Source organism: Gracilinanus agilis, chromosome 1 (assembly GCF_016433145.1).
Source record: "Gracilinanus agilis isolate LMUSP501 chromosome 1, AgileGrace, whole genome shotgun sequence".
In the NCBI taxonomy this organism is placed as follows: domain Eukaryota; kingdom Metazoa; phylum Chordata; class Mammalia; order Didelphimorphia; family Didelphidae; genus Gracilinanus; species Gracilinanus agilis.
Genome location: NC_058130.1, coordinates 227,078,889 through 227,103,815, shown reverse-complemented (window position 1 = coordinate 227,103,815; position 24,927 = coordinate 227,078,889). Strand labels below are relative to the sequence as shown.

Sequence of the window (24,927 nt, the reverse complement as noted above, 5' to 3'; positions counted from 1 at the left end):
CTAGTACCTCCGTGGTACTAGGGCTCTCAATCCCTTAAGACACTTGGCTGCACCTAGAAGTACTGTTTTGTAAGCTAGGCAAATACCTGGCAAAATAATTGATACAATTTGGGGAAAAGGTCCATAAATCCATATCCCTTCTACTTTGGTTGCTTATGTGAATGATGAATTTTTTTTATCTCCTGTGCTTGTTTCAGCCTGTTTTCCATGTCATGGGCTTCTCAGTCACTGGCAGAGTTTTGAATGGTCCAGAGGGAGAGGGGGTCTCAGATGCCATTGTCATACTGAATAATCAAATCAAAGGTGAGTGATGAATGTTGGGATCTGACAGTTACAGTCAAATGAGGAAACATCTAAGGGTGAAAAAAAGGGTTTTATGGGTTCAATATATTAAAAGATGGTCGCCAGAGGATTGAACTATTATCAATCCTCAATTAAGAATAATCTCAAATCAAAATTGACTTTTATGGAAGTTTATTTACATGAGAAGAGAGAGAGGAAGTACAGAAATAAGAATCTATCCCACTAATTAATCCAGGTAGATCTTAACCCTCAGGCGAGGGTTAAAGGGCCTGAGGCCTGGAGGTGAATGGAGCAAACTTCATTCACAGAGTCTATAAAAGGAGGTTCTTAATAGAAGTTCAGGAAGATTCAGTCTTTAAACTCACCACATGGAACAGTCTCGGTCAGGAACCAGCAAAGCTCCCTCAGGTTGCCTTCCCAAAACCAGAAGCCCATCACCAGACACTGTCTTCCACCGAAGACCTCAGATGACTGAGGACCTTCTCCTTTTAAAGGGTTCACTTATGCGTCATTTCCTGGGCCTCCCTCCTAATTTGCATGTCCAATCACAATAGATGATTCTCATAGACTGCCCAGGGGGCAGGTCAGTCGATTCTGATTCGTCACTCACTCCAGCACACCTGGGTTAGGACCTCCCAAGATTGGAGGTACTTTCACCTTTGGTGATTAAATCTAAAGATGGGCAGTGTAGACTTAATCTAATGATCACAAACAGGACTTATAAATGAAAAGGAAGTTATTTCTAAGTTGTTTTATGAAAACATGAAAAGTTTAGCTAGCTATTATTGTTTTGATTTGTCCAGAATATATATATATATATATATACACACATCTGTACAGAGTTGATTTGCTTATTTTAGCTTTCCTTGTATTTCAGTAAAAACAAAAGGTGATGGTTCTTTCCGCTTGGAGAACATAACCACAGGAACATACACAATTCATGCTCAGAAGGAGCATCTCTACTTTGATCCTCTTACAGTCAAAATTGCACCAAATACTCCTCAGCTGGCTGACATCATAGCCACAGGGTAAGATTGTAGTTTACTTAGAAAATACTAGGGCAAATAGTCTTTTATTTGGAGAATTTTAAAATACAGAAATGTGAGATTTGGATGGTACTTTTTTCCCTTAAATGATTTGTTTTAGTTTTAGATAGATGTGGAAGAATTCAGGATGACTTTCAGTTTTTAAAATTACCTAATTTTTTTTTTGTTTTTGTTTTTTAATCCATACCTTTTGTCTGGATTAAGGGCTGGACAGCTGTGGTTAAGTGGTTTGCCCAGGGTCATATAACTAGGAAGTGTCTGTGGTCATATTTAAACCTAGGACTTTCCATCTCTAGGCCTGGCTCTTTATCCACTGAACCAACTAGCTGCCCCAAGTCTTTCTGAAAAGGTAGTCATTTGTTGAATACCTTAAAAATTTTATTTTGCTCCAAAAATTAAGATAGGTTTGTTTATGAAATAAAATTAAATAACATTTTGAATGGCTTCTTCCCTTGATATTGAATGTAAATTGGTGCTTCTATAATTGGAGAACCATTTTATAATCTCTTTAAGTAGCTATGAAGGATAGAATTATGGTCAATGTTTATTGTGTTCTTCTGAAGATTATAGTGTTGATTAAGAAACATTATAAGATGTTTTTGAGTAATTAGGCTGGGATTATTGCACTTTGTTCTGCTTTGTCATTAGGCGGCTTCTTTGTATCATCATTGCACTATCTCATAATTGAACCTAAATCCCAGAATACACAAAGGATCTGTGATTTTGTCAGCATGGAGAACTCCTGGGATGGGAACTCATCAACAAAGATTGCAAATCATCTGTAATTTAGTAGACAGAGAGATGCTTAAGGCACATAAAAATTAAGTAATTTGTCTAAGGCCACAAGACTAATACATGCCAGAGGCTGGATTTGATTCTAGGTTGCCCAACACTATTGACAGTACTATTTTTTGGACATAAATAAAAACTTGAAAAGCAGTCACCCATATATTTAAAGAACTCTTAAAAACAAAAATACAAAAAGGTTACCTACTTATAGACTATGTAGTACACATTCTACCATAAGGATGTGTTTTTCAGGAAAGAGTTCCCTGAACTTCTCCTATTTTCTTCTGACTGTATTATTTTATTATTTGTTTTTTCTAAATTTCTATTTTTGTCCTTTCTATATTTTCAGCTCTGACTGCCTGCACTGAAATATGGCATTTTAAAAAACTTATTGGCTCCACTCTCTAGATTTGTCCAGTTCTAGGCTGCTTAGAACTAGATGTCCTTATTTTTCTTTTATCTCTGACTTCTCCTTATGCCTTTTAGTACATTACATTCTTCAGTGCTGTATTTCATCCCTACATGATTGTAACTGCTCAAAATTTGCTTGTAAGATTTAAAAAACTATTAAAAATCAAAAATATAAAAATTTTTTGAAATACTTTACCAGTAAGTGAAATTAATGATCATGATTTATTTTCCTGTCTTTGGCCAGACTTTTTGGGGGAGTTTCTGGATCTGTAATTTCCTCTAGATTAGGAAATCCTGGTGAAAAAAACTCCCTTCCCTACTTAAACAGCTTTGCAGCATCCAGTTGTGCCTTTTCTTTTCACAGTCCCAGGGAGTGGCATTTAAAGCCTTTTTTTAAAAAAACTCTTACCTTATGTCTTAGAATGAATCCTGTGTATTGATTCTAAGGCAGAAGGGTGGTAAGGGCTAGGCAATGGGGGTTAAGTGACTTGCTCAGGGTCACACAGCTAGGAAGGGTCTGAGGCCATATTTGAACCCAGGACTTCCCGTTGCTAGGCCTGTCTCTCAATCCACTGAGCCATCTAGTTGTTCCTAAAGCCTTTCACAACCTGTCTCCTTTCTATCTTTTTAGTCCTCTTCTGCATTTCTCCCCTCAGTGTATTCTGTGATTTAGCTTAGTTGGTCAACTTACCTCCTTTCTGTCTTTCTTCTTCCAGATTTCTTGGCTTCCTTCCTTTAGGATTCATCCCGCTTCTGCAGGAAGTTCTTCTCTTGTCTCTGTCTTTCCCACTTCCACTATCTTCTCTGTAATTTTCTTTCCTTTACATATATAGCTTATGTGTACATAGTTATTTGCATGTCAGGGACCATGTTTTTGCCTTTCTTTGTACCTTAACACATCACACACAGTGCCTGGTGCGTTATAAGTATCAAATGAATGTTTGTTACTGACATTTTTGCTTTGAGACTATTCTTTTCTGTTTGGCCTCTTCTCCTGACCATTCCTTTTCAGTGTTTTTACTAGTTCTTCCTTCCCTTAAACAAGGAACTTTTCTCCAACTTCTGTCTCTCTTATTGGTCTTGTCTATTTTCACAACTTCATATATCACCTCTATGTAGCTGACTTGCAGATCTGTCTCTAGTTCCAGTCCTATATTTCTAGTATTGCCTGAACATACCCTTCTGGATGTTCTTCTTGTATTTAAATACTACATGCTGTGTAAATAGAATTAGCTCATCCTCATTCATTGTTAGACTCTAGCCATCAGAAATAATGTCATCCTACCCAATTTAGAATTAAGTGGGGAGGGGAAGATTAGTTACCCACACGTGACAATAAGTTACAAATCAAAAACAAGGGACTGCCCTTTGGGCAGTCCAAAACAGTGTTGAGGCTGCCATTTGTCCACTTAAAATTGGAGGTGGATGCAGGAAGTGACGAAAGATGCTATCTTTTAAATATGATGGTAACTTCCTGTGGAGGCAGAGTTGGCGCTTTGAACTTGGTGTTGAAGGATCTCTGGTGAGACCTCAGAAGGCTTTCCTCTGAATTTTCACGTGGGTAAGTTAGGCTGATTTCCTTTCTCCTCCCTTGGCATTTCTGGAGGCTCTAGCATTAAGGAGGCCTCTCTTGCCTCTCTAATTGTAAAAGGCCTTGTGGCTAGAAAACTTGTTTAATTAACCTCTCTGCTCCTTTGCTGGGCCCTCTACATTCTTATCTGGTCTGGACCTCTGGTCCAGGCCAGAGTTTCTCTCTCTCAATTTCCCTACCTTCAACCTTTCTAATTGTAAATAAACTTCCATAAAAGTCATCCTGACTTGGGTCTATTTTTAATTTGAAATCGTGTTAATCCGATTTCTGGCGACCATACCTTTAATATCTAGTTTCCCCTCTTACAGTGTCCAAGATTGAATGAACCATTTCACTTCTCTCTTTTTGGCTTTCTTGTTTTTGTTGATGGTAATATTCTCATGGTTACCCAGGGTTCAGTCACTCTTCTTAATTCTTCCTAGTTTAGTCCCTCGTTATCTCTCCCCTAGATGGTTGACAGCTTCCAATATCCTTTGTCACTGTTCATCTCACTGCTGCCAAGGTAATCTTCCTAATGCACATCATTATCCTTAAAAACCAAACCAAACCATACTTCAGTGGTTCACCATTGATAAAATACAGACTGCTAATTTTGTCATCTAAGGACATTCACAATCTACTTCCATCTACGGTTTCCTTTTCTGCCAAAAACTTAGTCAGGAAATTTAGTTCTTTTGATTGTAGAGGGGATTGTACTAGATGCCTTTGTATATTCCTTTCTTGCTCTGAATCTATAATTCTGTTAGACCTCAATTTGAGGCCTGGGTCTATCATTTATTAACTGTGGTGATCTTGATTGAATTTTTCTCTCCTTTAGTCTCAGTTTGTTCACCTGCAAGAAAAGACTAGTAATACACTTGCTGTGTTACAAGTTTGAGTCTATGGCCATGTCTGTTGCTAAAGAGTCATTCTTGCAAATAAAATAAATATTATTATTATAAATATTTGGAGGTGGGACTGAACTTGCAACAAAGAGCAGAACTAGCAGTAATGGATGAAGATTAAAAAGAGACAAATTTAGGCCTGAAGAGAAATTTCCTTACAGTTAGAGCTGTCCTCTTCCAAGAAACTTTCCTCAGTTCTGTCTTGCTACAAGAGAAAGGGGAGATATACACACTTCAGTGACTTTGAGCCTGGTTCTGGATTGCTTTTTAGAATGGCTAGACCAATTCACAGTTCTACCTGCAGTACTTTAGTGTGCTTCTCCTATGTACTTTGTTCATTTTAACTTGTTATATCACTTGTGTGTAGATTATCTCCTTATTCAACTAGAAATTTCTGGAGTTGGGGATGATGTTTTTTTTTCCAACTTTAGTTTAATTCAGTATTTATTGAAGTACTGCTTAGTACTAGAGTTATGAATGTCATACTTAAAGGAACCATGAGGTATGATGTGTACAGAAATATAGACATAGGGTAGTTTGAGGAGGGAAAGAAAACCAACATTGGGGGCTTTGGAATGTCTTCATGGAGGTTGTGTCTTCCTTGGTCTTTGTATTCCCAGTACCTTACTTTTTGCTATTAATAATCATGTAGGAAAAGGGCTTAAGCCTGTGGGATTCTGGCTGGCTTTTTCAACATTTATGCAATAGAAGTCACCACAGGTTTGCTGGACCATCAGGTAGAATTGGGTACCCCCTGGGGCTCCAGAGGGACTGGGTCATCTTCTTTCCCAAACCATTAAAATCTGGTATGTTTTTATAGGATTCTTATCTGAGTTGAGCAGGCATTGGGAGAAGGGAACTCAGCTCAGACCTGGGGTCTGGTGCTAATTCAAGCTGGCCTTAGGCCATCAATAAATAAACTTCTATTGGTCTTACTCTGACAGGGTGACTCAGCATTCTTGGAGTTTTCTTCATTTAAGGTGTTTGGAAGCTGTTGAGTTCCTTACAGTGCTGTTGCTCCAGAAAAATGGCTGAGTAGTCCAGCTACTGCTGAATCCTCATTTTGATATCAGTAGAACAACAGTGTCCCGGTGCAGCTCCCCTTTCCCTCTCCTCCAAAACCTTAAATAGCTTTCTTTCACCCCAGATTCCCTAGAGGCTTTCCTGGTGTAGCTTCCTCTCCTCAGGAAACCTTTTTGTTTCTGATGAAGCTTTCTGGCCTATGGCCAGTAAAGAGCCATGTGAGTTCTTCACCTTTCAGGCTTGGTGGAGGCCCAACGCCATGTACATTGCCATATTCTGATGTGTTTCCTCATGGAAATGAGCTAAAGGCTGCTATATCCTTGTTGCATATCTTTGGGAAAATAAACTTCTTCCTTTGTTAAGTGTTCAGTAAATCATGAGTACCTCATTTTGCCCCAACATTGAATCTGAACTAAGAAGGTCCTGACTTTAGGATCATTCCTACAACACCAGTTATCTTGTAAATAAACCATAGGATGTAATTTTTGGTATACTTGTCTTTCTTTGGATGTTTCTATATGTTATTATTGATTATTATTATTATTATTTCTAGATGTACTATTTTTTAGGTTTAATCTGAAGCACAATTTAGTTGAAGGATGATTTAAAGATTCTAGTAAAATTTTCATTATTTTTTATGGAGCTACTGAGCTGTTATATCAAAACTTAAGAATGAAAACAATCCTTATGATGCAAAGCCAAGAGATCAGAGTAGAGACAGCAACCCAGTCAAACTCCCCCATCTTTCTCCTTCAAACAAATTTGGAAAATTTTATTTAATTGATTAATTTAGAATATTTTTCCATGGTTGCAAGATTCATGTTCTTTCCCTCCCCTTCCCCCACCCTCCTCCCATAGCCAATGTGCAGTTCCACTGGGTTTTACATGTGTCATTGATATTGATTATTATTATTAAAAATTTTTTAGACCCTTACTTTCTGTCTTAGAGTTGATATTAAGTATCTGTTTCAAGGGAAAACAGCAGTAAGGGCTAGGCAGTTGGGGTTAAGTGACTTGCCCAAAGTCATAGAGAAAGGGAGTATCTGTAGTCAGATCTGAATTCAGAACCTCCCATCCAGGCCTATTTCTCTATCCATTGTGCTACTCCCCATTATTGATTATTTTTATAATATATGTATAGGTGTGTGCAAAACTTTCAAGTCTTGTAAGTATCAGCTATACAGTACTTTATTATGTCTTATACTTGACATTGTATGGCAAGTATTTTTCTTCAGTTCCTCTCCACTGCCAATCCTCAGATACTGAACATTACTGATTGTTATATCTTCAGTATGGCATACTAATGCCATCTGGTTACATACTGGTTGTCATTTATTAAGTATGTACCACATACAAAGTCTTTTGTTAGGGGATCTGAGGGTTGTCCAAACTAAATAAGACATGGTCCTTTTCCCTTGGGGAGATCACAAACTTAGCTGTAAGAAAGACAAAAGAAAAGTCCTTTGGGGATTTTGGATCTTGACAAAACAACTTCTGACATTATATTTCTTAGAGTAGGTGGTATTTAGGTTGTCCTTAAAGGATGAACATGGTTTTAGAAGATATAAATATTCATGAATGGATGTTCCAGTAGGAGGGAAAAGAATGAAAAAGGATATGGTGGTTGAAAAGCATAGGACATATTTGGGGAAAGACAGGTGTCCCAAATTGGCTAGAATATAGGATATATGAAATAGTAGGAGATAAGATCAGAAAGGTAAGTTGCATTAGGGTTGTGGAGGACCTTGAATACCATTCTAAGAAGTTTGAGTTTAATTGAGTAGATGGTAAGGTAGGAAAAGTGTTTGAATAGGGTAGCAATATCAACTTAGAATTTCCTTATGCCTTCAAAGGTATTGTATTGAGTTATAATGCAGATAGACTCTTGTCCTTTCTTTCCAGACTTATCTCTAGTATCAGAGCATTATTGAGGTACAAGTGACTGTTGCCCCTAGAGAGCTGGGTTCATTTTATTTTATCGCTAGTATTCCTTTATTATCAAGAGTGTCTGCTCCTTGCTGTTATCTTCTTCTAATTAATTGCTAACCCTACTGATCTCTACCATCTTAATCCTTCATTTTCATTTTTATCTTTTCTGTGGCCCATTGCTTCTCCTTACTTCATAGCTTTCAAAAAAAATTCTAACCTTTTAAAGAAATCTCTAGCTAATTAGAGTACTTCCTTTCTTCCATGAGGAGAACTGGCCAATCACAGATTGTGGGGCCTTTGACACTTCTTGGCTGTATTATTTGTTGGAGGATACATATGGGCTGCTGCTTCTCTGTCAGATTTGTCTTTTTTTTTTTTTTTTTTTTGGGTGGAGATGGAGGGAGTTAGAATTAATTGCCATGTTTCCTTTTGGAAATACTTCTTTTGCTGAAAATTGGTACTGATTTATGTATTTAGGATAACTCCTAGCTTTTATATTAAACACTTTGTGAAAAACCCTTGACTTCCTTTGGACAAATAGATGCTAGATTTTGCTACTTAAATTGCTACTATTTTTTTTTAATGTTTTGGTTTATTGACAAAATTACTAATATTGAGTCTACCTTTTAATTAAACCTAAGTGTTATTGTGCTTTTAAAGTTTGGTTTTCCTTAGAAAGGGATGGATTTTGTGATTTGATGTGATTCTGGTTCCCTCTCCCCCTAATACCTCCCAAACTAAATTCACATATTGGAATGAATAGCTTTCTTCTTTTTTTTTTTCTGGGCAGGTTCAGTGTCTGTGGTTACATATCTATAACTCGCTTTCCTGACACAATAAAGCAGATCAATAAATACAAAGTTGTTATGACCTCCCATGGAAGGGAAAAGTCTTTGATCACAGCAGAGACTGATTCACGAGGAGAATTTTGTTTCAAAGCAAAATCAGGGAACTATAAAGTCCAGGTAAGATGAGAGAATGTTAGTCTTTAAAAGAATAGAGGAAACTCATGATTTTTTTTTTTTTTAACCCTTGTACTTCGGTGTATTGTCTTATAGATGGAAGGTTGGTAAGGGTGGGCAATGGGGGTCAAGTGACTTGCCCAGGGTCACACAGCTGGGAAGTGGCTGAGGCCGGGTTTGAACCCAGGACCTCCTGTCTCTAGGCCTGACTCTCACTCCACTGAGCTACCCAGCTGCCCCCGAAACTCATGATTTTTAAAGGCCCAGTTAAGACAGATCCCAGATTAAGATACTTAGATTGCTCATGACAATGTAAATTCTAATATGCACTTAAGAATTTTTACTGTATTGACAATCATTCCAAAGTATTCTGTTTTTGATTCCCTGTATCATGGATTTATATCTGTTACCAGGCAGTCCAATTCTCTTGAAGCTGAATCCTTCTGTTTCAAACCTTGAAGATCTGTAAGAGAGCAGAATGAGAAATAGACATTGATTCTTTACAGAAGAGTAGTTTTATTGTTATCTTTTTCTGATGAGATAAAAATAGGTAAACATTACCATCTTATTTATTTTTGTAAAAGAAAAAATAAAACATTTAAAAAAATAAAGAAATTTGTAATATTAAAAAAAAGCATTTTAAGAAATGCTCAAAAAGAAAAGAACTATAGAAATAGGGCCTAATTCTAAATAAGATCCACCCAGAAAATGTTCAGATTCCCTGGTTGATGTTAGTGGCTTATAGCTAGGGACCATTTTGAGGGGAGAGTCATGTAATTTATGCTTTTCAGGTCAATAGGATGAGTAGCCATGTTGGAAAAAAAAAAAAAAGACCAACATAGTCTCTCTCTCCCTGTCTCCCTTTCTATCATAACATTCATTGACTGGCTCTTTTTATTATTACAGCTAGGAGTAGTTGCATGAGGGTGAACATGTTTCTGCTATTTAAGCTAGTACTCATTTAAGATCATAGATGAGTATGAGATGTTTATGGACATGTTGAGAGTATCAAATCAGGTTCTTAAAAATGAATATTTGTCATTTAAAATCCATATTAGGCTGGGCACAAACAAATGTACTTTGTGACAGACTAAACTTGTGTGATAATGTTGTTCTGTGTATTCATTTAGGTTGTTGTTCCTGAGGCAGAAACCAGAGCAGGACTTTCTTTGAAGCCCAAAATATTTCCTGTTATTGTTACCAACAGGCCAGTGATGGATGTGACTTTTTCCCAGTTTTTGGCCTCAGTTTCAGGGAAAGTCTCTTGTTTGGGTAAGTTATGAATTGAGAGCACAAATGGATAATTATGAAAAAGCAATGGGGGTATGCTTGTGAAATTCTCTTCATCCTGGACAAAATATTATATTATTCTGCCAAATATAATAATAGTATTCTTTTTTTTAAAGACTCTTATTTTCTGTCTCAGCAGTAGTGTTCTTAGGAGTACCTTAATTAGTACAAGGCAGCTGGGCCTTTGTCTGAGGGTTCTGAAAGTTAAAGGTTTCTGTTAGGACATATTCTACCATCTTAGAAACAATTTGGCTTAGCACTTAATTGGCAAGTTAGTTAAACTGGGAAAATAGCAAACGACAAGTGCTTCTTTTCCCTGGCTGCCATTATTGAAGTAGAAGATCTACCTTATGTTTCCCACTTGCTAATTTATCTTAGTTCATTTTGTTGAGGATGTACTTTATGAAACTGTTGGACTGATTGTAAAAAAATATGCTGTGAAAAATACTAGTTGTGTCCCTGGTTCCTAGAGAGGATTTTATGATCCCTTATTTTTCTTAATATGTACTGAATAAAGTCTAGTAGTAGGCCATTTAGAATAATGCTCCTAGGCATTGTTCTCATCACCTTTGGCTCCTTTGGCTTTGGTATGTTGAGGTTCTGAGAAATAATCTAATTTATGACAAAGTACAGGGTTTCTGCTCTCACTGTCTCATTTTCATATTCTTCATTAAAGTGGGGTTTGCTAGTGTTTTGGTTCCAGTGACCTATTTGCTCAATGATGAATTAGAACAAAATATGCTAACACTAAGTCTGAAAAAACCTTACAGTAATTGTTTTTGAAGAATTAAATTGTTACATGTAATAAACTAGAAATTTGAGGAGAGAAATAAATGCTTTGAGTCTTTGAAACTTTGACCTATTGAGGTTTTTTGCTAAACCTGACTCTCTTCCTTTTTTTTTGTAGATACCTGTGGTGATTTGCTGGTGACTTTACAGTCAATAAGCCGTCAGGGGGAAAAGCGCAGTCTACAACTTTCTGGCAAGGTCAACTCGATGACTTTTACTTTTGATAATGTGCTTCCTGGCAGATACAAAAGTAAGATGCATTTGAACTTTGTCAGATTTAGTTAACATTCCTTATACTTTCTGCCAGTCTTATTCTTTTAAAAGTTGTGTTTGGTCTTTTAAAATATAACAGTCACAATTTAGTTAGATCTTATATTAATTGTCTCTTGTCCATTGGTGCTGCATATGCAATAAATAGATTATTAGGCTTTAAGGAAAGTGTTATCATCCTTTTTTGAGATAACATGTTCTTCACCTTTTGATAAGTCTGGACTTCATTCCATTCCATTTCTAAATAATAGAAGGACAATGATAAAGTAGTTCTATTGTTATATAAACATTATGATTTTGTGTTACTACATTTTGTTAATTAAGCTACATTGGCTGTTTGCACTTCTACTTGTTCAAAATACCATCTTTAATCTTATTGTAGTGAGTGAGTGTCCTGAAAAAGTACAGGGTATACTTTCCATTTTTATTAATTTCTCAGATCTTTGGTTTCATTGATTCATTCTCTACAGATGCCAATCAAACCCCCTCTGTGCTTTAATTAATGACCTTCCATGTGGCAAATAAGAATTTACCAATATTAGGTTTAAAGAAATTCTTATGGTAACTGCCAAGGTTTGATGAGTTGCTAATGTTAAAATAACCCCTTTATCTAGTAACCAGTCTTTTTGAATTTAACTGGTTGCATTCTTATACATTATTCTATTGCTAGGCTCATATTTTGAAACTGATACTTTGAAATTTGGTAGGAGCTTCTAGGCTCTGTAACCTGTTGGCATTGTATTTTTGTACCAGCTGTCTCCAGAGATTTAGTAGGTTCCCCCTCACTTGAAATTTTCAAGTGGATAAATAAGGATAATCATTGTACATGTTATAGACAGGGGATGGGGTGCTCTTGTTCAGCTATGCATTATAGTAGATAAGCTTATATATCTCTTCCATTTCTGAGATTATTTGATTTTTTTTGATAAACCATAACTACTTTCTTACCTTAATGAAGCATTTAAGTAAGATTTTAGTATAAAAACAATTAAAATTCAATGAAATTCTTTTTTACAGCCTGATTTTTTTTACCAGGTGAAGTTTGATTTATTTCTTGCTAATTTTAAGAACAGATCATTATGTTAGTTTTTTTGCATTGTTTCCAAAATCATAAATTCTTGGGAAGAAAGCTACTTCATTAATGTTATTAATGTGGTATTGTCTTCCGTGTATTTTTTCTCCCTAGTAAGTATCATGCATGAAGATTGGTGCTGGAAAAATAAAAGTCTAGAAGTGGAAGTTACAGAAGAGGATGCATCAGGGATTGAATTTAGGCAGACTGGTTATATGCTAAGATGTTCACTTTCTCATGCAATTACGCTGGTATGTATGGGATGTGGAAGATAGTCTTATTTGGAGGGGAAAGAGCAGTGGACTACCTGTTCTAAGAATTTTGTTACCTTGGGTAAATCACATTCTGGGTCTCAGTTTCGTTTTTGTTTTACCTACCTTCTATAGGTATTGTGAGAAATGATGATTAGAAAGCAATGAGTAAAGATACTAATATCAATTTCATATGTAATTACTTGTCTTGAGATAACTGCTCAGTTTTTGTTCATTGTTTTGTGCAGAGCAAAGAAGAGTTAAAAAGGATCACAGTGGTGATTTGTCCTTTGATGGCTGTAGTTTTTGAATTAATGCACATTGGCAAATATGATCTCAAAAAGGAAAATAATGCTATTCCATTTCTGAAGCTCAGATTGTCCCAAATTCATTAGCTTTAATGTCTTTTGACACCAGTAGGTGTCAGGTAATTGGGACATGAAAAAAGTAAATAACTGGTTATACCACACATTGCAGAAGTTGAGATTGGAAACTAGTATTCTTAGTTTCTGTGTTTTTCTAACCACTTAGTTACATATTTAGAAGTAGTTGTGATGTTAGAAATTAATAATAGTAATTACTATCCAGCCATTAGGGAATGATACAGATGCTCAAGAAAAAAGATGGGGAGTCTATGCAGGTATTGGGTTTGGCACATAATAAATAGATCTAATCATCTATCAGTAGGTCTTGAACATAAAGGTCTTTCTGTATAAATATTACTACTAATTTTCTTAATGTCCAACTGATTTCTAGTAAATCACTTTGTTAACTTTGTTATCTTTGGTCCCATAGGAATTCTATCAGGATGGAAATGGGCCTGAGAATGTAGGAATTTATAACCTATCCAAAGGAGTGAACCGATTCTGCTTGTCAAAGCCTGGTAAGTTTAGAAGGAATAATATCGCTACTAGTTAGAATGATTGAAACTCATCAGAGAATGATTTTAAAGACATCTTTCTTTCTTGGCTTTATTTGCATTTTAACTATCAATTTTCAGTGACATTGAATTTTCTTTTGAAAGGAGATATCACTTAAATGGAGTGAATTAGAAAGATTGCACCGGATCTTTCATTTTTATTTACATAAATATACTACATGTTTAAGTGATCAAAGTATTTATGAGTGGATATATCATTCCTTATAAAGGTTAATTGTACTGGTGATTGACCAACTGTTCAGTATGGTTAAGAGTAGTAATTTTGGGTAATCTTATTTAGGTGCAAAAGGTAGTAACCAGGAAATTGATTCTTGATGGTTCAGACAAGAAAGAGTTGCCAGATGTTTTCATCTTCTCGAAATTGGTTTTATTCTCCTGCTAAGTCAGGAGTTATACCCTACTGCTGAATTTGAGAGAGTACTGTTGTAAAAACATTTCTATGACTATGTTTACCATAAAATTGCATACATGTTTCTAAGTTAGAAAAACTATGAAAAATTACATACTACAAATTTGTCTTTGGAAGTTGAGAAAAGTATTTTTAAAAATTGAAAGCTGTTTTTAAACATTTTGCAATAGGATTCAACTTTTTGATCCTTCTTTTGCCTGCCTGGAAGCTATTCCTATACTAAATTAAGTTGTTAAATTATAGAAAGTCAAAAATATGTTACTGAATTAAATGGTTTGAGTCATTAGGAACACTAGGTCGGTAGTAGAAAAGATACTTAGTTGACATTCTAATTCTCTTATTACAAATCTGTGATATGTTGCATATCTACAAGTTAGAGATACTAATACTGGATTTAATATATTGATTCAGAAGTAGGCTTATTTATGAAAATTATTTTTTCTCATTGTCAAAGGTGTATACAAAGTGACCCCACGATCTTGTCATCGGTTTGAGCATGGATATTACACTTATGACACGTACGTTTAACTTGCTTATTAAATATTTAATAGTTTGTAGGCATATCCTTTTTTTTTAAGTGAAGAACATATACTTTAATCTGTACTCTGAGTCTATTATCTTGCTATCTGGAAGTGAATAAGTCCTTAGGAATATGAGTCAGCCATCAGAATTGTTAAGTTTTCCAAAGTTGATTGTTGTTGTTCAGTTGTTTTTCAGTTGTGTCTGAACTCTTTTTGGGGTTTTCTTGGCAAAAATACTGCAGTGGTTTGCCATTTCCTTCTCCAGCTCTTTTTACAGATAAGGAAACTGAGGCAAATAGGGACAAGTGACTTGCTCAGTGTCACACAGCTAGTGTCTGGGGCCAGATTTGAATTTAGGAAGATGAATCCTCACTCCAGATCCAGCACATCCACTGTGCCACCTCTCTTCTTGGTTTTCAAAGTTGACTATATTTACAGTATTGCTGTTGTTGTATAACTTGTTCTGGTGCTGTTTACTTCTCTTTGCATCAGTTCATACAAGTTTGGTCAGGTTTTTCTAAAACCATCCCCTTCATTGTTTTTTAAGCATAGTAGTATTTTATCCCATTCACATAGTGTAACTTTGTTCAGCTATTCCCCAATTCATGGACATCTCCCCATTTTCCAATTCTTTGCCACTACAAAAAGAACTGCAATAAATAGTTTTATACATATAAGTTCTTATCTTCTTTTTTATGATCTCTTTGGTGTATAGACTCTCAATCCACTGAGCTACCCAGCTGCCCCCAGCTGCTCAGATTCTAACCTCAGGCTTATGTGTAAGTTTTTTTGGTCTCACTGTGTACTTGATCTAATCAGGCACACAGTTGATTGTCCTGTACTAGAGCTCCACCCTGAGCTTTCTGCAAAAAAGATCTAGACCCACTTTTAGTCTACCAACTATCTCAACCTGGGATCTGTGTCCTCACCCCACCAGCTAAGATTGGGACTCCTGGCTTGGCTCTGGGCTCGCGCAGATCAGCCCACTTCAGCACAGACTGCCCTGGATGGGAATTCCAGACTTCCCCACAGGTTTAGAATTTCAAGGGGTGTGGGTTGATTGGACCTCTATTTGTCCAGACAGTGTCTGGGGGGCTTGGATATTGGATTGGGCTTAGGTTCTGAAACTAGGACAGCAGATGTGGGGGTGGGGGTGGGGAGGTGTATGGCTTGTTCTTGGCTTGCTCTTCCCTCCTTGCCATAGCCTCCTCCTCCTGCTCCCCTTCCACCCCAGTGCCCCAGATGTTCTCTGCCTACCTTTTGGGTTTTTTTTCTTGAAAGTTGTTTCACTCTGTCTCCTTGTTGGTTCTTTCTCTCCTGTTTTTGTTTTGTGGCATTGTTTTAATATTGGTTGGAGAGGATTCTTGTGGTGACTCTGAGCTTCTCTGCTTTACTCCTCCATCTTGGCTCCTGAGAACTTTTAAAAATCTGTTTAGTTCATTTCTGCAAAACTAATTGGAGGGGGCATCTGAGTGGCTCAGTGGATTAAGATCCAGGCCTAGAAATGGGAGGTCTTAGGTTCAAATCTGGTCTTAGTCACTTCCTAGCTGTGTGACCCTGGGCAAGTCACTTTGCTCTTCTGGCTTAGAACCAATACATAGTATTGATTCTAAGGTGGAATGTAAGAGTTCAAAACAAAAACAAAAAAATCTAATTGGAAATAATATCTTATATTCAGTTCCTTCTCATATTTTCAAGCTGTTGAGTTTTTGGGACTATTTTGATGTTGAAAAACTTTTTGTATTAGTATTTCATTTAAGAGAGATTTTATTTCAAAATAAAATAGGCCAACAAGATAAGAAAGTTCAACAATAAAGGTTTACTAGAAATGGGTTTGTCCTCTGGAAATTACTAGATATTACTATTCTGGTTCAGCTCTTCTCTTTGGTTTGCAGGTCTTCACCCAGTATCCTGACACTAACAGCTATTCGGCACCATGTTCTTGGAACTATCACCACTGACAAACTATTGGATGTTACTGTGACCATTAAGTAAGACTAATATGGAGATAGGTATTTGGGAGAGGGGAAGCTGAGGAAGCTTGTATATTTATAGCATTTTGGAGCTGGAAGGGGGGCTTTAGAGACAGTTCCATAAATAACATCATCATTTGATAAATGGCAAAAGTAATGGCTAAGGAAGTTAGATGGCTTGTTCAAAGTCACAAGTAATTAGTGGCATAGTATAACCCAGATTTCTACCTTTCATATCCATTGTTCTACTACCCTACCCCTTTTACATGGCATCAACATTTTTTCAGCCTTTGATACAAGTCATTTATATCTTAGGTTCCATCTTGAATGCTATATACTATGCTCACAATTACAGTGTTTCATCTCATTTCAGATTTTAGGGTAGACTATTCTCTTAATTTTTCCTCCTTTAAATCTTTCATTTTAAAGCTTGTGAAGATGACCTGGCTATTTATGAAAACAAATCTATAACTTGGATTATGACCACCTGTCTGTATTGTTTAAAAGAGACCTCTGATTTATTTACTTTTGAAGTGTTGATATGCAGTCAGTGATTTGCATCTGACCTCTTAATTTTCTAGAGAATTTAAAGGCAATTGGTCTTTGTCAGATTTAAATGATAGTCTTTTTTTGATATAGATTTTTTTATTTTTTAAACATTTATTAATATTCGTTTTTAACATGGTTACATGATGTGCATTTCCACTGGTTTTATCATGTGGCATTGATCAAGACCTATTTCCAAATTGTTGATAGTTGGATTGGTGTGGTAGTTTCCAGTCTACATTGCCAATCATGTCCACCCCAACCCATGCGTTCAAGCAGCTGTTTTTCTTATGTTTCCTCTCCTGCAGTCCTTCCTCTGAATGTGGGCAGCGTTCTTTACCATAAATCCCTCAGAGCTGTCCTGTGTCATTGCATTGCTGCTGGTACAGAAGTCCATTACATTCGATTTTATCACAGTATATCAGTCTCTGTGTACAATGTTCTTCTGGCTCTGCTCCTTTTGCTCTGCATCAATTCCTGGAGGTCTTTCCAGTTCACATGGAACTCCTCCAGTTTATTATTCCTTTTAGCACAATAGTATTCCATCACCAGCATATACCACAATTTGTTCAGCCATTCCCCAATTGAAGGACATACCCTCCTTTTCCAGTTTTTTGCAATCACAAAAAGCGCAGCTATAAATATTTTCATACAAGTCCGTTTATTTATGATCTCTTTGGGGTACAAACCCAACAATGGTATGGCTGGATCAAAGGGCAGGCATTTTTTTATAGCCCTTTGAGCATAGTTCCAAATTGCCATCCAGAATGATTGGATCAGTTCACAACTCCACCAGCAATGCATTATTGTCCCAATTTTGCCACGTCCCCTCCAGCATTCATTACTCTCCCCTTCTTTCATTTTAGCCAATCTGCTAGGTGTGAGGTGATACCTCAGAGTTGTTTTGATTTGCATTTCTCTGATTATTAGAGATTTAGAACACTTTCTCATGTGCTTATTGATAGTTTTGATTTCTTTACCTGAAAATTGCCTATTCATGTCTCTTGCCCATTTATCAATTGGGGAATGGCTTGATTTTTTATACAATTGATTTAACTCCTTGTATATTTGAGTAATTAGACCCCTCTCAGAGTTTTTTGTTATAAAGATTTTTTTCCCAATTTGTTGTTTCCCTTCTGACTTTGATTACATTGTTTTTGTTTGTACAAAAGCTTTTTAGTTTAATATAATCAAAACCATTTAATTTACATTTTGTAATTTTCTCTAACTCTTGCTTGGTTTTAAAGTCTTTCCTTTCCCAGAGATCTGACAAGTATACTATTCTGTGTTCACTTAACTTATTTATAGTTTCCCTCTTTATATTCAAGTCATTCACCCATTCTGAATTTATCTTGGTATAGGGTGTGAGATGTTGATCTAAACCTAATCTCTCCCATACTGTTTTCCAAATTTCCCAGCAGTTTTTGTCAAATAGTGGATTCATGTCCCAAAAGTTGGGCTCTTTGGGTTTATCATACACTGTCTTGCTGATGTCATTTACCCCATAAATGATAGTCTTTTTTGCCTTTGTTGACAGCCTATTTTTGGCTAGTAGTTTATACTTTCTTTTCAGCAGTAGTACTAATAGTAGTCGCTATCATTTTCACTCCTTTAAAATAGTATTTTTATGTCCTCCAACTTTTTTTTTGTAGTGTTAGTTACATTCCAAAAAAGAAAGGTCGAAGTCATGCTAGGACGGAAGCAGTATACCAAAGTTCATGGTATAATTAAAAATTGATAATTCTGTTACAACTACGTATAGTCAATGCATAAGTGACCAGTATATTTAGCATTTTTTCTATGAAAAAGAGTTGGTCCAACCTGCACCTACAGAATCTCACCAGTCTGTACTTGTCCAGTCTTTATTGAAGACCTTGAGGGGAGAGCTCACTGTCTTCTGAGGCAGTCCATTCATTCTGTTTTGAGATAGCTCTGTTTCTGAGGAAGTTCTTTTCCTCTCTCTATCAGCCATACAATTCACTGCCTCCATTTCTTCTATTCTCAGTTTTGCTATCTGGTTCCTGACATCATCTCTCAATTTAAGTTACTTTTCACCAGCTTTACTTAGTCCTTGACTCTTGAATTCCCACTTCCCTGTTATATCACTTTTCAGGCTCCTCCATGAGTTTCTGTGCTCTCTTATCTGACTGCTTCTTTCTACTCTCCTTTGTTAAATCAGAATTCAGGTCATATCCCCTAACTGTGAGTGTACTTTAGGCTCTGCCTGTCTTTCTTTCTGTTCTCTCTTTTGGTGACATCATCAGCTCACATGGGGTTAATTATTATCTTTGCAGATGACACCCAGATCTATCTATCTATCCATCTAGCCAATCTTCCTGTACATCTATCTAAATTCTATCTATCTATCTGTCTATCCTTGTATCTATCTATCTATCTATCTATCTATCTCTCTGTTTATCATCTACGTATCCATCCCACCCTCCCTCTATCCCTTCCTCCTTCCCTCCCCTTCTCCATTCCTCCCTCCTCTTTGCCTCTCTCCTAAGGCTTACTCCTGACAGCCAACTAGACATTTCAGATTCAATGTTTAAAGTTAGCATTTCCAAAGAAGAACTCTTTCCTAGCAAACCCATCATCTTCTTCACTTCATATTTCCATCTATAACCTTGCCCGTCACTCAAGTTTGCAGTTTCAGTGTCATCCCTTACTCTATATGCTCACACAACATATTTAATTAGTTGCCAGATTTTGTTTTTACATTCACTTTCTTTACATAGCTGGGGCCCTAGTTGAAGCCCTTATCACCTTTCACCTGGACTTTTGTAATAATCTAATTTTTTCCCCTGCCCCAAGTTTCTTTCTGTTTTAGTTTTCCACACAACTGCCTAGATGATTAAACCCAAGTCTTAACTATATTACTTCCCAACTTAACTCCAGTGGCTCCCTACTGTCTCTTTTAAGAGAGAATTTAAAGTCCTTTACGGCATTCCCTTTCCATTGTTTTTGTACATCATTCCCCTTCATATGCACTACAGTCTGGCCAAACTGGTTGTCTTATTGTTTTTCACAAATTGACTTCATTTACCATCTTGGTGCCCCTCATGCCTGTAATTCACAGTCTCCTTTTTTCTTCCTCTTGGAATCCCTAGTGCCCTTAGAAGCTCATTTCAAGGGCTGCCTTTTACTCAAAGTTATTCCTGATACCCTTTCCTCTCCAGCTGATATTCATTTTCCCAACAAATTATCTCGATTATATTTTGTATCTTTTTTTATATTGATATATACCTGTTGTCCACCCAGGTTAGATTATAAACTTGTTGAGAACAGGGATTATGACTACTTTGCTTTATATTTCTAGCATCTAGTATAGTTGTGCAAAATAAGTTTTTGAAAGATGCTACTGATTGATTGTTTGAATCCCAACTTCTTAGTTATAAAATTGGTCAGCCACCCTGTAGCTCCTTCTGGTTTACCCAATAATTATAATTTACAGAAGCAGGGTCCCTAAACAATTTGATGAAATCACTCAGTATGGGTCTTATCCCTTTCTTTTTCCAGGTCTTCAATTGACAGTGAACCTGCCTTGGTTTTAGGCCCCCTAAAGTCTGTTCAGGAACTCCGTAGGGAGCAACAATTGGCTGAAATTGAGACTCGTAGGCAGGAAAGAGAGAAGAATGGCAAAGAAGAAGGAGGGACAAAACCTCCAGTACAAGAGATGGTGGATGACCTACAGGGTCCTTTCTTATATGACTTCTCTTATTGGGCACGGTGAGTTGTGTTATTTTATGTCCCTGTTTTCCTGCCGAAAGGGGAAAGAGAAATAACTAATGTGAATATTTTAATTGTTTTAGATCTGGAGAGAAAATCACCGTTACACCCTCATCTAAAGAACTCCTTTTCTATCCTCCTTCAGTGGAAATAATTGTCAGTGGAGGTAAAAATAAAACCCATGGTGCCAAGGATCCATGTTAGTTGTGGATATTTTCCTTTATGGAAAAGAATGATTCTTTTTTTCAAATGATAAATTATCTTATTATGTTCTTAAGTTCTCTAGGATCTTTATTTTTGTGATTTTATGATTCTTTTTTTATGGAAACCTGTTCTTGTCAGCTACTACTAGTTTCTCTGAACTTTTCAGGGCTCTCATATATTATACCTTCAGACATATTTATTTCTTGATAGAAAAGGAGAAATTTTTGCTTAGCATTAAACTCTAGTGAGGAGGCTTTATGTTTCATTGCTCTAAATAGTTCTTTTTTTTTTTTTTCTTATGGATCTTGTTCTCTTTTGGACTTCAGTTTCTCTATTCATTAAGTGGACCTATGAGCAATAATTTACTTGCCCCAGGGCTTAAGAACTGTATAAATCCATCTTTGTTAAATTTGGTTGTTACATTTCTTAGAGATTATGAAACCATATAACTATCTTGTTCTCCTCTCCTTTTTCTTCCCCTTTAGAAAACTGTCCTGGAAAATTGATAGAGATCTATGGAAAAGCAGGCCTGTTCTTGGAAGGCCAGATTCATCCAGAGTTGGAAGGAGTTGAAATAATCATTAGTGAAAAGGGAGCCACTTCTCCACTAATAACAGTTTTCACTGATGACAAAGGCAGCTATAGGTAAGTACCTGAAATAGAAGTGTTTTGTGTAACTTAAAAACAAAATTCTTCTAAAGGAGCTAGGAAGCAAATAATTTCTTTGGATTTGACCATAAATCTCTTTAAGATTACAAGCAAGCCCTTATGCTTTTTTTTTTTCTTTAAGTGTTGGACCCTTGCACAGTGATCTGGAGTATACTGTGACTTCACAAAAGGAAGGATTTGTTTTGACTGCACTAGAGGGAACTGTTGGAGACTTCAAAGCTTTTGCATTGGCAGGAGTAACTTTTGAGGTATTGTTCTTGCTTGGTCTTGAGATCTCATGTTATAAATAAATTAGGTGACTTAGTATATAGAGTGTGAAGTTATTGACCACAGAATATTCTTATATTAGTAGAATGGTTATATTTGGAGTACAATTGACTTTAGGATATTTTCTTTATATTTTGAAAAGTTGTCAAGTTCTTCTGTGTCCTATAATACCAGGTTGTGGTTTATCCTTGTATCTCACTATAGTTTGCTTAGCCATTTTAATTGTTATTTTAATGAAGTCTTATATTTAAAACAAATTGTTCTTTGTGTTGACTTTGGAGATCTCTGAATGAGAGTGCATTTCTTTTAGTGTCCAAAGCTATGAAACGACCTTATTGTGGTTTATAGCCTATGCCTGAGGAAATTTCAGATATTCAGATTCATCTGTGATCTCATCTACGAAGCAGATGATTACTTGTCCATCTGAGTGATTCTTATCTGTTCCTCTCCAAAGTTTTTCCCAGAATCCACCTAGAATACTGGAGGCTTTTTTCTCCTAGTTCTGATATATCAAAGATATCACTGGATCATTCTGGCCATTCATCTCACATCCTTCTTTGTTGTCACTTGGCCAGCTTATCTTTTCTTCATGTGGTATAGTTTCTTGTTGATGAATTTCATTCCTTTTCTTTGTCTTTTTTGGTTTTATATTGCAAACTACTATAACCATTGTGAATATGCATTATATTATTCTTTGTACTTGTATCACCAGTATCTAGCACAGTATTTGAAACATAGTAGACTCTTAAATTGTTGATTGTATCATATGCTTTTTTTCACATTTTTAGTATTTTTTTGAGGCGATTGTATCTCAGACTTTGTTGCCAAATATCAATAAGAGTAGAATATTTGTTGGGAGCTTGAGGTTAGTAAAAGAGCTTTGTGATTTTTTGAAAGCCTGTTTTTCTCCTTCATCTTTGAACCTGATGTTTTCTACATGTACTAATTATCCCATATATGCAAATGGTATGATAAGCTCTTTAGGATTTTCCAATTCTTAATTATGTTGAAATTTGGTAAATAGATAATCTTCTATTTGGCTTTTCTTATTTGGATAGAGTGATAAATAACAACCTTGCAAGAGGCTTTGGATTGTTCTGGGATTTGAGGCAATCGACACAATGTCACACTGTCCACAGGAAATCCCTTGTCAAACATGGACTCTAGAGTATTGGGTTTAGTGTCAGGAAGACTTGAGTTCAGATATAACCTCAAACTAGCTGTGTGACCTTGGGCAAATCAGTTAACCTCTGTCCTTTTTAATTTCCTCATCTGTAAAATGCAAAGAATAATAGCATCCACCTCCCAAGGGATGTTGTGAAGATCAAATAATATTTGTAAGGCATTTATGTTGCCTGTGCCTTGCACATAGGTGCTTAATAAATGCTTATTTCTTTCCCTTTCCCCAGTCATGATGAATAACTATGCTTCAGCTATTATTTATCCTTAGAGGGCCAATATTGAAAAGTATTATTTCCCTAGTGATATTTTCTAAGAACTTCAAAATGATTATGATTTTTAGATCAGTTACCTCGTAAAGGAGTATGGAATGCACTGTTCAACTGAATCAAATTCTTTTTCATACTCAAATAAGCATTATAGGATCTTAACATTTTCTACCTCCTATGGTTAGTTGTGATAAAGATTTTGCCCAATTTTGTTTTTTTCAGTGAACAGAAATCTATTCTTTCTCCCTACCACCCCAATCTTCACAGTTTGGGGAAAATAGATGAAAAACAAAAGCCTTGTATAAATATTAATAGTTAAGTAAAGCAAATTCTCACAATGGCCATGTCCAAAAACTGTGTTATTTTGTACCCTGAGTTTCTCTTATGGTCAGGAATTGGTTAATATACTTCATCATTGACCTTTTGGACTTATAGTTGGTCACTGCACTGGTCTGAAGTCTTAAGTCTTTATCTTTATAGTGTTATGATTCTATAAATTGTTTTGGTTGTGTTGCTTTGCATCAGTTCATACAAGTTTTCCCAAGTTCTCTGAAACCATTTTTTTTTTTACCATTTTTAATGGCACAACAATATTCCATATAGTGTAATTCATTCAGCCTTTCTATAATTGATAGGCACTCCCTTAACTTCTAATTTTTTGACACCACAAAAAATTGCTATAAATATTTTTGTAGATGCAAGTCCTTTTCTTCTTCCTTTGATCTCTTTGGGGATATAGGTTGAAGGACTTTATGAGCAGTTTAATATATTTTTGGACATAGTTCCAAATTGTTTTCTAAGATGGCAGAATCCTTTCACAACTTTTACCAATAGCATATTGATGACCTCTTTTCCTGTAGCTTCTTCAGCATTTGTTATTTTCATATTTTGTCAGCTTTGACATTCTGGTGCATGTGAAGGGAAACCACTGTGCCAGGCACTATATTAAGTACTGGGGATATAGAAAGAGGCAAAAGATAGTCCCCTGCCCATAGGCAGCTTATGGTCCCATAGGGAAGACACATGCTAACAAATAGCTTCAAAGCATTTATGGAATAAATAGGAAATAATTAACAGAGGAAAGGCACAAGAATTAAGAGGAATTGTAAATGGCTTCCAGTAAAAGATAGGATTTTAGTTGGACTTAACGCAATTCAAGGAGGTCAGTAGGTGGAATTGTTTTAATTTTCTTTTTTTCTAATCATTAGTTGTTCTGAGCATTTTTTCCACATGGCCAGCTTCTTTATTTTCCCAGGCTTCCTTCAAGGCATATATCAAATCCTTCCTTCTGCAGAATGACTATTCTAGTACCCTCAGCAATTAGAGCCTTCTCCTCAGAAATTACTTTCTCTCTACTCTTAATGTCTTATACATAGCTATTTAATTACCTGTCTGCTTCATTAGAATGTGAGTACCCTGAGGGCAGGAACTATTTTTTGCCTTTCTTTGCATCCCCAGCGCTTGGCACATTTCCTGCTATAGAACATTTGCTTCATAAGTGTTTTTTGGCTGACTCGCTCAAGGATAATGATGCACCATAATAATATTAATATGAAGAGCAATAGCATTTATATGGGACTTTAAGGTTTACAAAGTACCTGGGAGATGTTA

At 36.1% G+C, this 24,927-nt stretch overlaps 1 protein-coding gene across 1 annotated transcript in view; it reads left to right on the top strand.

The window, feature by feature from the left end:
• Positions 1 to 24,927, top strand: part of LOC123234547 (nodal modulator 1) — a 59,964-nt gene that overhangs the window by 13,556 nt on the left and 21,481 nt on the right. Inside the window, exons 10-22 of the mRNA XM_044660452.1 lie at positions 198 to 303; positions 1,181 to 1,331; positions 8,767 to 8,941; positions 10,069 to 10,210; positions 11,136 to 11,267; positions 12,474 to 12,610; positions 13,406 to 13,493; positions 14,414 to 14,477; positions 16,376 to 16,471; positions 20,519 to 20,728; positions 20,812 to 20,894; positions 21,418 to 21,577; positions 21,723 to 21,849. Of these exons, the coding sequence (XP_044516387.1) occupies positions 198 to 303; positions 1,181 to 1,331; positions 8,767 to 8,941; positions 10,069 to 10,210; positions 11,136 to 11,267; positions 12,474 to 12,610; positions 13,406 to 13,493; positions 14,414 to 14,477; positions 16,376 to 16,471; positions 20,519 to 20,728; positions 20,812 to 20,894; positions 21,418 to 21,577; positions 21,723 to 21,849 (1,671 nt within the window). The remainder of the gene's footprint in view (positions 1 to 197; positions 304 to 1,180; positions 1,332 to 8,766; positions 8,942 to 10,068; positions 10,211 to 11,135; positions 11,268 to 12,473; positions 12,611 to 13,405; positions 13,494 to 14,413; positions 14,478 to 16,375; positions 16,472 to 20,518; positions 20,729 to 20,811; positions 20,895 to 21,417; positions 21,578 to 21,722; positions 21,850 to 24,927) is intronic.